This window comes from Bos mutus, chromosome 8, assembly GCF_027580195.1.
Source record: "Bos mutus isolate GX-2022 chromosome 8, NWIPB_WYAK_1.1, whole genome shotgun sequence".
NCBI lineage: Eukaryota > Metazoa > Chordata > Mammalia > Artiodactyla > Bovidae > Bos > Bos mutus.
The window spans coordinates 15,806,512-15,821,252 of record NC_091624.1 but is presented as its reverse complement, the minus strand read 5'-3'; the positions used below and the strand labels follow the sequence as shown (position 1 = coordinate 15,821,252).

Below are 14,741 nucleotides of genomic sequence, written 5' to 3'. Positions count from 1 at the left end.
ACTTCAAACTTTTTACTTTGTTTTGGGGTATAGCGGATTAACAACACTGTGGTGGTTTCAGGTGAATAGTGAAGGGACTCAGCCCTACGTGTATCTGTTTTCTCCCGAACGCCCCTCCCATCCAGGCTGGCACACGACAGTGAGCAGAGTCCCGTGTGCTGTACAGTAGGTCCTTGTTTTGCCACCTCTCTTTTTCATTCTGCTACCCAAGCAGGCAGACAATATGTGACCAGGCATAAAGGGACATCTTTACGATAATCAGCCTGCTTGGCGTTTTGCAAAGAAAGCCCAAACAACTACGTTGCCTGGACAAACCTGAAAGCCATGTGCCGGTTTCAACAGTATTTCTTAAATGGCAGAACAGGACGATGGTCCCTGCTGCAAACCCTGAAGTTTTCATATTATCTCACGTGTATCAGATCCCCTTTCTATTCAGTAGCTGCCTCCATCAGCAATAGTCAGCAGTGGGGGGCTAATTTTAGGAAGGAACACCCTTCTAGGTGTGGCCTAGGGTGTGGCACAGTAGCGAGAGGACTTGATTTGATCAGCGTGACAACGCGCTGAATCACCTTTCTCCTACACTGATGTCCTTAGTCATTCACCCATTCTTTCCAAATATGTACTAAGCACCCATTACATGTCAGGCACTGTTCTAGACGCTGATACAGCAATGAATCCAGGTAAGTCAAGTTTCTCTTGTGTTTGGGTTTGTGAAATGCCAGATTCACATGGTTGCAAAAGACAAATAGAGGTAAGAATGGTCGTGTCTCTAATTCTCCCATCTTCTCCATTCTAACATCAATAATTGAAGGATAGTGGAATAGAATCTGAGCCACAGTAACTGGAATGACTGGTGTAGGTTTGCCTACAGAATAGGAGAGCACATCCCACCTTCAGGAAAGTTCATGGTCTTTGGCACCAGGAAGTCCAGGGGTCCATATTTGCTTAAAATTCCCAGGGTGATTATGATATAAAGCAGAGACCAGAATCTCAGGCTTGTTAGGCTCCCTCAGCCTCAGTTTCCTGAGTTTTAGAACTGGAATAATACCTCCTTTCCAGGGACTTGTGAGAGTTAAATGATAGAAGACCTTCGATTTATATTAGTTTCTTTATTACTATTTTCCTCTGATAATGCTTTTTTAAACATTTTATTTTATTTTTGGCATCCTGAGTCTTTATTGACGTGCTTGGGCTTTCTCTTGTTCCAGTGAGTGGGGCTACTCTCTAGTTGAGGTGCATGGGGCTTCTCACTGAGTGACTTCCCTGTTGTGGAGCACAGGCTCTGTAGCCCAAAGTTGGCAGATTATAAAAATTGGGAGATTATAAAAATTAGAGCAGAAATAAAGGGAACAGGGTATAAAAAAACAATAGAAGAGATCAACAAAACTAAGAGCTGATGTTTTGAAAAGATAAACAAAATTGACAAATCTTTAGCTAAACTAAGAAAAAAAAGAGAGAAGATTCAAAATTTTAAAAAATAGAAACAAAAAATAGACATAAAATAGACAATATTACAACTGATGACACAGAAATACAAAGGATCATGAGCAACTACTTGAACACGCCAATTAACTGGATAACCTGGAATAAATACACAAATTCCTTGAAACATACAGCCTACCAAGACTGACTCATGAAGAAATAGAAAATGTGAACAAATCAATAGTAACTAAGAAGACTGAAGCAGTAATCGAAAACCTCTTATAAAAGAAAAGCCCAGGACCAAATGGCTTCACTGGTGAATTCTACAAAATAGTAAAGGAATTAATGCCAATATTTCTCAAACACTTTCAAAAAAGTGAAAAAAAGGAGACACTCCCAAATTCATTGTTCAAGGCCAGGATTACTTTGATATCAAAGTCAGATAAGGACACAACAAGAAAAGAAAATTACAGGCCAGTATCCCTGACAAACATAGATGCAAAAATCCACACTGAAATAGTAGCAAACAAATCCAACAGCTTATTAAAAAGATCATACACTGTGATCAAGTGGAATTTATCCTTGGGATGTAAGAATGCTTCAATATATGCAAATCAATAAGTGTGATAAACCATATTAACAGAATGAGAGATTAAAGTATACAATCATTTTAACAGGTGTAAAAGCATTTAAAAAAATCAATACTTTTTCATGATAAAAATACTCAATAAACTACATATAGAAGGAATGTACCTCGACATAACGAGAGACATATAAAACAAACCTACAGCTAACATCACACTTAACAGTGGAAAAACTGAAAGCTTTTCCTCCAAGATCAAAAGTAAGACAAGGATGCCCACTGTTTGTCATTTCTATTTAACATAGTACTTGGTGTCTTAATCAGAGCAATTAGGCAAAAAAGAAGAAACAAAAAAGGAATAAAAGTCATCCAAATATAAAAGGAAGAAGTAAAATGTCTCTTTGCAGATGACAGATTTCTATTCTATAAATAGAAATCCCTAAAAACTCCACTACAAAAACTGTTAGAGCTAATTAAGTAAGTTGCAGAGTAGAAAATCAACATACAAAAAAAGAAAAAAAGAAAATCAGCATACAAAAATCAACTGTGTTTTGTTCAGTAACAACAAACTATCTGAAAGAAAAATTAAGAAAACAATTTCCCTTACAATAGCATCAAAAAGAAAAAAACTAAAAATATTAAATTTTTAAAAATACTTAAGAATTAATTTACCAAGAAGGTAAAAGACTTGTACACTGAAAACTATAAAACACTAATGAAAGAAGACAAAAAAGGAAAAAATGGAAAGAAATCCCATGTTTATAAATTGAAAGACTTCACTTCAGTCACTCGGTCATGTCCAACTCTTGGCAACCCCATGAACCACAGCACACCAGGCCTCCCTGTCCATCACCAGCTCCCGGAGTCTGCCCAAACCCATGTCCATTGAGCCGGTGATGCCATCCAACCATCTCATCCTCTTTTGTCCCCCTCTCCTCCTGCCCTCAATCTTTCCCAGCATCAGGGTCTTTTCAAATGAGTCAGCTCTTTACATCAGGTGGCCAAAGTATTGGAGTATCAGCTTCAACATCAGTCCTTCCAGTGAACACCCAGGGCTGATCTCCTTTAGAATGGACTGGTTGGATCTCCTTGCAGTCCAAGGGACTCTCAAGAGTCTTCTCCAACACCACAGTTCAAAAGCATCAATTCTTCGGTGCTCAGCTTTCTTTGTAGTCCAACTCTCACATCCATACATAACTACTGGAAAAACCATAGCCTTGACTAGACGGACCTTTGTTGACAAAGTAATGTCTCTGCTTTTTAATATGCTGTCTAGGTTGGTCATAACTTTCCTTCCAAGGAGTAAGCATCTTTTAATTTCATGGCTGCAGTCATCATCTGCAGTGACTTTGGAGGCCCCCCCCCAAAATAAAGTCAGCCACTGTTTCCCCTGTTTCCCCATCTATTTGCCAGGAAATAATGGGACTGGATGCCCTGATCTTAGTTTTCTGAATGTTGAGTTTTAAGCCAAATTTTCACTCTCTTCTTTCATTTTTATCAAGAGGCTCTTTAGTTCTTCTTCACTTTCTGCCATAAGGGTGGTGTCATCTGCATATCTGAGGTTATTGATATTTCTCCTAGCAATCTTGATTCCAGCTTGTGCTTCCTCCAGCCCAACGAATCTCATGATGTTCTCTGCATACAAATTAAATAAGCAGGGTGACAATATACAGCCTTGACATACTCCTTTTCCTATTTGGAGCCAGTCTGTTGTTCCATGTCCAGTTCTAACTGTTGCTTCCTGACATGCATACAGATTTCTCAAGAGGCAGGTCAGGTGGTCCAGTATTCCCATCTCTTGAAGAATTTTCCACAGTTTATTGTGATCCACACAGTCAAAGGCTTTGGCATAGTCAAGGTAAAGTAGAAATAGATGTTTTTCTGGAACTCTCGGTTTTTCCATGATCCAGCATGGATGTTGGCAATTTGGTCTCTGGTTCCTCTGCCTTTTCTAAAACCAGCTTGAACATTTAGAAGTTCACAGTTCACGTATTGCTGAAGCCTGGCTTGGGGAATTTTGAGCATTATTTTACTAGTGTGTGAGATGAGTGCAATTGTGCAGTAGTTTGAGCATTCTTTGGCATTGCTTTTCTTAGGGATTGGGATGAAAACTGACCTTTTCCAGTCCTGTGGCCATTGAGTTTTCCAAATTAGCTGGCATATTGAGTGAAGCACTTTCACAGCATCATCTTTTAGCATTTGAAATAGCTCAACTGGAATTCAATCACCTCCACTAGCTTTTTTCATAGTGATGCTTCCTAAGGCCCACTTGACTTCACATTCCAGGATGTCTGGCTCTAGGTGAGTGATCACACCATCATGATTATCTGGGTCGTGAAGATCTTTTTTGTACAGTTCTGTGTATTCTTGCCACCTCTTCTTAATATCTTCTGCTTCTGTTAGGTCCGTACCATTTCTGTCCTTTATCGAGCCCATCTTTGCATGAAATGTTCCCTTGGTATCTCTAATTTTCTTGAATAGATTTCTAGTCTTTCCCATTCTATTGTTGCCCTCTATTTTTTGCATTGATCACTGAGGAAGGCTTTCTTATCTCTCTTTGCTATTCTTTGGAACTCTGCATTCAGATGTTTATATCTTTCCTTTTCTCTTTATATCTTTGCTTTTCACTTTCCTTCTTTTCACAGCTATTTGTAAGGCCTCCCCAGACAGCCATTTTGCTTTTTTGCATTTCTTTTTCTTGGGGATTGTCTTGATCCCTGTCTCTTGTACAAAGTCATGAACTTCCTTCCATAATTCATCAGGCACTCTATCAGATCTAGTCCCTTAAACCTATTTCTCACTTCCAGTGAATAATCATAAGGGATTTGATTTAGGTCATACCTGAATGGTCCCACTTCATGGGAAATAGATGGGGAAACAGTGGAAACAGTGTCAGACTTTATTTTGGGGGGCTCCAAAATCACTGCAGATGGTGACTGCAGCCATGAAATTAAAAGATGCTTACTCCTTGGAAGGAAAGTTATGACCAACCTAGATAGTATATTCAAAAGCAGAGACATTACTTTGCCAACAAAGGTCCAGCTAGTCAAGGCTATGGTTTTTCCTGTGGTCATGTATGGATGTGAGAGTTGGACTGTGAAGAAAGCTGAGTGCCAAAGAATTGATGCTTTTGAACTGTGGTGTTGGGACTCTTGAGAGTCCCTTGGACTGCAAGGAGATCCAACCAGTCCATTCTGAAGGAGATCAGCCCTGGGATTTCTTTGGAAGGAATGATGCTGAAGCTGAAACTCCAGTACTTTGGCCACCTCATGCAAAGAGTTGACTCATTGGAAAAGGCTCTGATGCTGGGAGGGATTGGGGGCAGGACGAGAAGGGGACGACAGAGGATGAGATGGCTGGATGGCATCACTGACTCGATGGACGTGAGTCTGAGTGAACTCTGGGAGTTGGTGTTGGACAGGGAGGCCTGGTGTGCTGCGATTCATGGAGTCGCAAAGAGTGGGACACTACTGAGTGACTGAACTGAACTGAACTGAATGGTCTAGTGGTTTTCCCCACTTTCTTCAATTTAAGTCTGAATTTGGCAATAAGGAGTTCATGATCTGAGCTACAGTATTGATTAAATTTCCATACTATTCAAAGTGATCTGCAGATTCAATGCTGTCCCCATCAAAATCCCAGTGGTGTTTTTAACAGAAATTTTTAAAAAATTCTAAAATTCAGTGGAACCACAAATACCCAGAATGGTAATCTTGAGAAAAACAGAGCTGGAGACATTATACCTTCTAATTTCAAAGTATAGTACAAAGGTATAATAACTAAAACTGTATGGAAGTGGCATTAAGGCAGACATATAGACCAACAGAATAAAACAGAGCCCAGAAATATATTTGTGCATACACAATTAGCTGATCTTCAACAAGGTTGCCAAGAATACACAATGGGGAAAGGACAGTTTTTTCAGCAAATGATGTTGGGAAAACCAATTTTGTGTTTTTGTTGTCATTGTTGTACAGTCACCAAGTTGTGTCTGAGTCTTTGTGACTCTGTGGACTGCAGCATGCCAGGCTCCCCTGTCCTTCACTGTCTCCCAGAGTTTGCTCAAACTCCTGTCCATTGAGTAATAATGCCACCTGACCATCTCATCCTCTGTTGCACCTTCTCCTCCTGCCCTCATTCTTTCCCAGCGTCAGGCTCTTTTCCAGTGAGTCGGCTCTTCACATCGGGTGGCCAAAGAATTGGAGCTTCTGCTTCAGCATCAGTCCTTTTGCATATCAATATGCAAAATGAAACAGAGCCCCTATATTACACCATACACAAGAAATCAACTCAAAATGGACTAAAGACTTAAATGTAAGACCTGAAACCATAAACTCCTAGAAGAAAACATAGGGGGAAAGCTTCCTGACATTGGCCTTGGCAGTGATTTCTCGGGTATGACCTTAAAAGCTCAGGCAACAAGAGATACATGGTACTACATCATGATTACATCATTAAAAACTTCTGCACAATAAAGGAAATGGTCAACAGGGTGAAAAAGGAGAAAATATATTTATCTGATAAGGAGTAAACGTCCAAAATATACAAGGAACTCATAAAACCCAACAGCAAGAAAACCTAAATAGCCCAATTTTTTAAATGAGCAGAGGCCACTAGTTACATGAAAAAGCACTCAGCATCACTACTCAAACTTGATAAATACAAATGGGAATCACAATGAGGTATTACCTGACACTTGTTAGGATTGGCTATTATTTTTTAAAAAGATAATAAATGTTGGTAAGGATGTGAAGAAATCAGAACCCTTGTACATGATTGATGAGAATGTAAAATGGTACAATTAATAGGAAAACAGTACAGAGTTTCCTCAAAAAATTAAAAATAAAACTACCATATTAAAAAACAAACTACCATACGAGCCAAGCATCGCAGTTCTTGATATATATCTCAAAGAACTGAAATCAGGATTTTGAAGAGGTATCTACAGTCATGTTCACTGTAGCATTATTCACAGTGGTCAAGATATGGAAATAACCCCATGTCCATCAACAGGTGAATGGATAAAGAAAACATCAGTGGAATAATATTCAACCTTAAAAATAAAACGAAGGAAATCTCATCATTGGTGACAATATGGATGAACCTGGAGGACATTATGCTAAGTGAAGTAAGCCAGTCACAGGACAAGCACTACCTGATTCCACTTATATGAGGTGTCCAAATAGTCAAACTCATAGAAGCAGAAAACAGGGTGGTGGTTGCCAAGGGCTAGGGGAGGAGGAAAGAGGGAATCATTGCTCAGTGGGTATAAAATTTCAGTTATGCAAGATGAGTAAGTTCTAGAGATCTGTTATACAACACAGTGCCTATAATTAATAATACGGTGTCTCATACTTAAACATTTGTTAAGAGGGTAGATCTCATGTTTAGTGTTCTCATTACAACAACAAGCACACACACACGCACACACACACAAAGGGATACAAGGAAATCTCACGCGGTGGTGGATATGTTTCTTATTTTCACTGTGGAGGTGGAATCATGGGTGTATGCTTATGTCCAAACTCATCAAATTGTACACATTTAACAAATGCAGTTTTTCTGATATACAAGTATGCCTCAATGAAGCTGAACAAGAAACAAACTCATAAAAAACTTGTTTTGTCCTCAAAGTACTTGAGATCCCTGATATACTTGTGGGCTAAACAAAATTCATCCTTTTGGAAGAGAGTGAAGGAAGTCATTGCATATTAACTTTGAGATAAATACAAATAAAGACAGGAAGGCATAATTCTCCATGGAAAATGGAAATAGAGTGGAAGATGGGGGAATGCATTTGACATGATTGAGAAATCTCGTAAGCCAAAAAGCCAGTGAACACCTGGACAACCTTTAAGTTCCACTGTATACACAGACTGGTTAAAGTGAAGGCTCTTCAAAGGTTCTTTGAGGAGTTGCCCTGGGCTAGAAGGGAAATAACAAAGTTGCTTTGAATTAAATCTTTGAATTTGAATCCTGGGTATGCTGTGAACCAGCAAACCTCTTCTCTTTTCAGAGCCTCGATTTCTTTGTCTAAAAATTTGACTAAAGCAACCTCTCTGGAAGAGCCTGCCTTGGGTTGAGGCGGGGGGAGGGGGGGGGGGAAGGGGGGGTGCGGTTCTCAGCAACTGCATCTCACCTGTGCTTCTCACCTGGCTGGCCTCATAAACCCAGGAATTAGCTATTGTGATTATGATAAGGTGACTATTGGATGCACTTCATATATGCATCCCTGCTACCCACCTGTGAAATACTGGATGCCAGAGACCACAGAATATCCTTTGAGTATGGCCAAACACAGAAATTGGCACACTGGAATTAGTCAGAAAATATTTCAATAGATTTAAAAAAAAAAAAAAAACAAATATGACACAAACAAAATCTTCAATTTTGAACCGCCTAACACTTACCAGTTTGAAAAGTAAAGCCAGCTGCCCTGCTCCCAAGGATGACAAACCTTCTAATTTTTAGTTTGGTTTCTAAGTGTGACCATCACCTGATAGTAACTTATTTTTGCTTCCTGTGAGTCAGAAAGCAAAAGGCACTGTCCCCACGCCACCGGGGTAACCTTTAAACAAATGGCCCCATAATGAATAGTTTTGGTAAAGTAACAGCTGTTGCATACCTTGTCATATTATGGGAAACTCTCTAATTTGGTTAGTGCTCTGTATTAATAAAACTCACATCCTAGCATTTCTAAAGAGTCTTTAACAACGCTTGTTCAGATGGCCAGTGAAAAAAGCCCCGTGTGTAATAGCCTGAGAGAGCAGTGTGGAGATGAGGCAGGACTCAGAGGCCAGTCTGTGGCATGGAAAGGAGCACTGAGTCAGCCATCTGCCTCAATGAGGCTCATCTGGAAAATGGGCTGTGCTGAGAATTACATGCATGTAGCGGACACACAAATGCCCCGAGACTGCCAAGGCCCGTTTAAGATTGGACGCTGTCTGTTTGTTTTCCCATTCAGAGTCTGTCCTAATCAAGAGCTAGAGAAGGGACAGGACCCCGAAATTGCTGACATCCTATCACACACCCACAAAATCAACCACATATAAATTGCTGGCAGAAAATATGGTTACATAAATGCTCATTTAGGACTTTTAAATAATGTTCTACGCATCTCCCCCTATTGGGCTTCCCTGGTGACTCAGTGGTAAAGAACCTGCCTGCTAATGCAGGACACACAGGACATACGGTTCAATCTCTGAGGTGGGAAGATCCGCTGCAGAAGGAAATGGCAAACTGCTCCAATATCCTTGCTTGGAAAATCCCATGGACAGTGGAGTCTGGCAAGCTACAGTCCAAGGGGTAGAAAAAGAGTCAGTTATGACTTAGCGACTAGACAACAACAAACCCTCTGCCCTCAGATAAAAGACACACTGGTCATGAAAAACAAAACAAAAATATGAAGTCTCCATGTTGAATTTTATCTCGGCAAACTTTTGAAGTAAGTATCGCAGAACAGGTTTGAAAGAGGTAATACTAGGTTTTGAACTCTGGAGAGATCCATTACTCTTCCTATAAGCTAAGTACCAACTTCTAGAAAAAGGTCACCAGCAGCAAGTCACAGGACATGACATTTGACAAAGGCCAAGGACAGGGAGAAAGTTTGAATGGAAGCTTTCCCAAGTATAGAACTCAGCCAAGGGGAAAGCTCAGTTCAGTCCAACTAATATTCACTGGGCACCTGCCTTATGCTTGAAACAAATAAAAGTTAGTATTTACTAAATACTACTGTGTGCTTGGTGCTCTTATATACATGTATTCATAGACCCTCACACTCGTCACCCCAGAAGGTATTATTGCCTCAGTTTTAAAAGATAAGTTAACTGAGGTTCAGAGAGGTTTCGAGATAAAGACAGGAACTGGTAGAGCTGTTCTTGACAGCCAGGTTCTCTGACTATACATTCCATTACTTCAACATCAGGAGTGTGTGTTCTTACTATTTCCAACACTACTAATTTCCAGAAGGGATCCAAGGTGTCTGGGGGAGGGGACACCCCAGGGGAGGTGAAGTAGAAGGACCTCAGAGTTAAAGCCTCCTGCAGCCCAAGCTGTCCCGGTCAGACGGGGATAGAAGAGGTACAGAGTAAGGACTCAATAAATGGCACACTGACTGACAGCTAGGTGGGCGGGGCTTGCATTGAGCACCTCCCCTGTGTCAGGAGAGGGACCCTGGGCCTGCTGACTGCCAGTGTAAAGGGGAAAGGGGCTTGCGCTGTGCCTGCTATGTGCTACCTATACAGGTGTTCTGGGACCTGCTGGCTGGGGGCCACATGGGTGGATGGGGACTTTCCTGAGCATCAACTATGTATCAGGAGCTCTGCATTTCTTGTCTTGCAACAACTCTGAGTTGGGGATGAGTATTCCTATTTTGCAATGAGAATATTAGTTCAAAGAGGGGATGGCTGAGTCCGCAGTTAGAGGTGGAGTCTAAGGCACAGGAAGGCAGGACTCCAGCTGGGTGCTTAGGTTCCTTTTCCACTTCAGAGGGGAGGCAGAAACCATCTCTCCCTGTCCTCCCCTCAGACCCACCATTGAAGAGCAGAGACTTCGGTGAGACCCCCTTCCAAAGCCTAGCCAGCTAATGATGATGGTGACGGTGGTGGTGGTGAGGGTCACCATTTAATGAGTACTTACTGTATACCCACATCCCATATACATATATTATACTATATAGTATATATATGGCTTCCCTAGTAGCTCAGCTGGTAAAAAATTCACCTGCAATGCAGAAGATCTGGGTTAGACTCCTGGGTCGGGAAGATCCGCTGAAGAAGGGATAGGCTACCCACTCCAGTATTCTTGGGCTTCCCTAGTGGCTCAGCTGGTAAAGAATCCGCCTGGGTTCGATCCCTGGGTTGGTAAGACCGCCTGGAGAAGGGAAAGGCTACCCGTTCCAGTATTCTGGCCTGGAGAATGACAGAGGAGCCTGGCAGGCTACAGTCCATGGGGTCGCAGAGTCGGACACGACTGAGAGACTTTTGCTTCACTTACTGTATACCGGGCACTTGACGGCGCATTCTCAACTATTTCATCAATTTGTCTGGGGTATTATACACATCAGCCAAAGGGAGGCAGATGTCCACAGCTCCAGGGGGCAAGAAGCCAGTAAGTGACAGAACCAGACTGAGAATCCGCCTCGAATTGATGGTAAATTTCGTAACACTGGGTCAGCCTCCGCAGGGACGAAGAGGGACGCGTCTCGCACGCAGAGGTACGGCTCGGCACCCGGCCCTGAGGCCGCCAGCGGACCTCAGCCGAACCGGCCGGCTGGGGGCACTGCAGACCGCGCGCGGCACTGCGCCCGCCTCCAGCTCCCGGCGCCCCGGGGCCGCGGCACCCCGGTGCGCCGCTCTCGCCCCAGCCTTGGCCCCCGCTACCTCCCGGCCCCTAAGCACAGACCAACCTTCCCGCCGGGATGCAGAGAACGCCGATCCGGGCCCCAGAGACAACCCCCCGCGCCCTGCACGCTCTCACTTACACCTCCACTTCGGCACAGAAAAGTTTCAGGAACCGCGTCTTCCGGGGTAGACGCGGCAGGCTCGGCACGGGCCCCGCTGGGGTTCGGGGGATTTGGACTCCATTGGCTCCGATCAGACGGAGGAGGGGAAACCCAGACCAAGAGCTGGGACTCCGGGAGTATCCCCGGCGCATTTGAATGTCGGGCCGCTGCTTCCCACCCCGCCCAAGCTGTCACCTTTCTCTCCCTCTGCCCTGAAGATTTCACTCCCCACCCAGCCTGCTCACCGAATTCTGACTTTGAACCGAAACGTGTTCAGGAGTATTTGAGGCCAGGCCACAGCCAGCAGGCGCTCTGGCCCTCGCCAAAGCAGCTGCAAGTGGGCATCACTGTACCTGGGCGAGGCAACCCCACAGAGGCGAGGTCATGCTTTCCAAAGTTATATCCAGGCGAGGTAAGAGGCATCCACTGACCTTGACCCTTCTCCGCGGTCACCTGGGATACGGGCATTTAAGGTGGGCAGTTTAACGAGGTGATAACTAAGTGAAAATGGCCTGGTAGCCTCTTGAATTTGAAGCACCAATTGAGGCTTTCTTTAGAAGGGGAATGTTATGAATAGGTTACTCTCAAGGAATTCTGTTACCAGTAATCACCCCTGAATTTAATTGGTCATTCTGCCTGTTAAAGGTCTTGCAGACCCCTCCAAGTTCTAAGAGGACAAGGAAAAGAATGTTTCTGAGATTTACAACTGGGAGGGAAATATCATGTTACTTGCATTAGTTTATACATTAGCATACTTCTTGAATTGAATTTTCCACTTTCACTTTTTAATATCTTTCCAATTCCCAACTAGTCTCTGGAAATTTAAAAAAGGGTGGTGGGAGGGTTGGTGATGTGTATGCCACAGATGGAGATGGAAAAGCTGCCCAGAACATGTTGACATTTAAAAAAAAAAAAGTTAACATCCCCCCACACTTTAAAAGTATGATGTTAGGAATAGAGTTATGATAGGCAAAAGTTACTCGTAGAACATCTGTTCCTTCCAATGGGAGGATTTCTTTCCTGCCAAGAATTTATGAATTTTATATAGGAGCTGGATTCTGTTTGGGGAAGGAGGAAGGAAGTGAGCCAAAGCAGCCCCCTCCTCTGCCCGGAATTCAGGGATACTGTGCTCCTGACTTGTCGATGGATCTTGAAGCTGCTGATGGGGTAAAAGTCCTCCTTCAGAAGAACAAGGCTGGGAATGGAAAAAAAGAAAAATTAAACAAATAACCACCGCTGGTTTTAAAGTGAATTGAACAGTACAAAAGAAGATCAAGGCCATGGGACTTGAAGACAAGACACTCCCTAATCCTTTTGAGAGGAGAAAGGAGAGTTTATTATTGGGATAAAACCTGCTCAACTCATATCAGCTCATTTCAGATGTTCCTTTCATTTTCTCGTTGTCCTGATAGGCAGTCTTCCATTCATCCCAAACACTTCAATCAGCCCCTTCCTCTGCAGTCTATTGTCCTTCCCTGTTGCTCAATTGAGCCTAGTGATTGGAAGGGTTATCTTTCTAAAACCACCAGAGGGATGCTCCTAGAAGTCATCAGGGTGAATAGGACACTAAATGGATTAGCAGTTGAAACATTAATGAGCCTTTTTTGACTCAAGGCAAGTTAACCTAAGTGGATTTCCAATGGTTTCCTCTTCTAGGAACTTTCTGTTCTTAAGGTGTATGTCCTGCATGGAGGAGATACTTTTGCATCTTCGAGTAAACCGATCTAGGTTCTTGTCCTTATGTGGAAACAGCTTCTTTATCTTTTAAAAAAAAATTATTTTTAATTGAAAGATAATTGCTTTATGATATTGTGTTGCTTTCTAACAAACATCAACATGAATCAGTCACAGAGATACATATGTTCTTTTCCTTTTTTCCTTATAGAATTTCGGAGGAAACATGGAAAAAAAAAAAAGAAAATCATCTAAGATCAAGAATCTAAATTAAAAAAAAAAAGAAGAAGAAGAAGAATATAAATTGTTTTTGTTTGACAGCAAGAGAGAGGGGAAAAAAAATCAACATTAAGGGTTTAGTACATTTGCTCCAGTCAACAAATATTTATTAAGCATTTACTGCATGCCAAGCAATTTGTTAGGCATTGTTACCCCTCTTCTACAGGGGAGCTAGACAATACATGTATCTAGTATATGATACACCTCAGCTAATGGTGCCCTGTGGAAAAATCCAGCACAATAAAAGATAAAAAATACCAGGGACAGAGTGGGAGGGTTCTCCCCTAGGCCAGGGAAGGTTGCTCCAAGGAATTGACATTTGAGTGGTCCTTCTAGAACTTTCCCAATGCAAATATATCCCAAAACACATAAATGTAGATATATTTTTATCAAGTTGGATTGTACTGTATAGGTGTCTCCCCCTCCAGCTAACTTCTCCTGAACATTCTTCTGTATCTAAAGAGCATATGGCTTGAGAACTTGGGACTGGGTGGAATCAAGTTTAATTCCAGCTTCACTCCTCACTGGTTTTATGATTCTAGGCAAGTTCCCTAAACTTTCTTGGCCTCAGAGCCCTCATCCTTAAAATGAGATGAATAATTATGTCTGCCTAATAAGGGTTATTGAGGAGACCAAATGAGAAAAATACATGTCAAATACTGAGTATGAGGAGGGCATGTAGTAAACCTTAATAAATGTTTTTGTGTTGTTTAGTCACTAAGTTGTGTCTGCCTCTTTTGCGACCTCATGGACTGTAGCCCACCAGGCTACTCTGTTCATGAGATTTCCCAAGCAATAATACTGGAGTGAGTTGGCATTTCCTCCTCCAGAGGCTCTTCCCTACTAGCATCTCCTGCATTGGCAGGCGGATTCTTTACCCGGTACCACCCGGGAAGCCTAAGTTGCCCTAGGACTTCCTTAACCTACATTGTGCTGCTGGACAGAAAGATTTGGATGCAAATCTAGCTCAGATAATAAGAATGAGCTAAAGGAGAAAAATAAAACAAAACCAAACTCAACTGTAGGAAACGTGCCAAATCAGCCCGTTTTAAGTTTTTAAGAATTTTTAAAAATTTTGAAATATCTATTTGTTTATTTATTTATTTAGACTGTGCCGCATGTGAAATCTTACGGCATGTGAAATCTTAGTTCCCCAATCAGGGGTGGAACCTGTGCCTCCTTCAGTGGAAGCACGATATTAACCACTCGACCTCCAGGGAAGTTCCATCAGTACATTTTTTTAGGAGGGACTCTTTTTCTTTCTGCTGCTGCTAATGCTGA

At 42.2% G+C, this 14,741-nt stretch overlaps 1 protein-coding gene across 1 annotated transcript; it reads left to right on the top strand.

The window, feature by feature from the left end:
- Nucleotides 1-10,592: 10,592 nt before the first annotated feature.
- LOC138988942 (uncharacterized) lies at nucleotides 10,593-14,171 on the top strand. The gene is made up of 3 exons (XM_070376063.1): nucleotides 10,593-10,613; nucleotides 11,131-11,919; nucleotides 13,393-14,171. Exons 1-3 carry the CDS (start codon nucleotides 10,593-10,595, stop codon nucleotides 13,453-13,455), a joined length of 873 nt encoding a protein of 290 aa, XP_070232164.1. The 3' UTR covers nucleotides 13,456-14,171.
- Nucleotides 14,172-14,741: the final 570 nt, after the last annotated feature.

Coding starts and splice junctions, on each gene's coding strand:
- LOC138988942 (XM_070376063.1), top strand. CDS start 10,593: ATGATGGTGACGGTGGTGGTG. Junction 10,614..11,130: donor TGATGGTGACGGTGGTGGTG/GTGAGGGTCACC, acceptor TGACAGAACCAG/ACTGAGAATCCGCCTCGAAT. Junction 11,920..13,392: donor CAAAGTTATATCCAGGCGAG/GTAAGAGGCATC, acceptor TTTTCCTTATAG/AATTTCGGAGGAAACATGGA.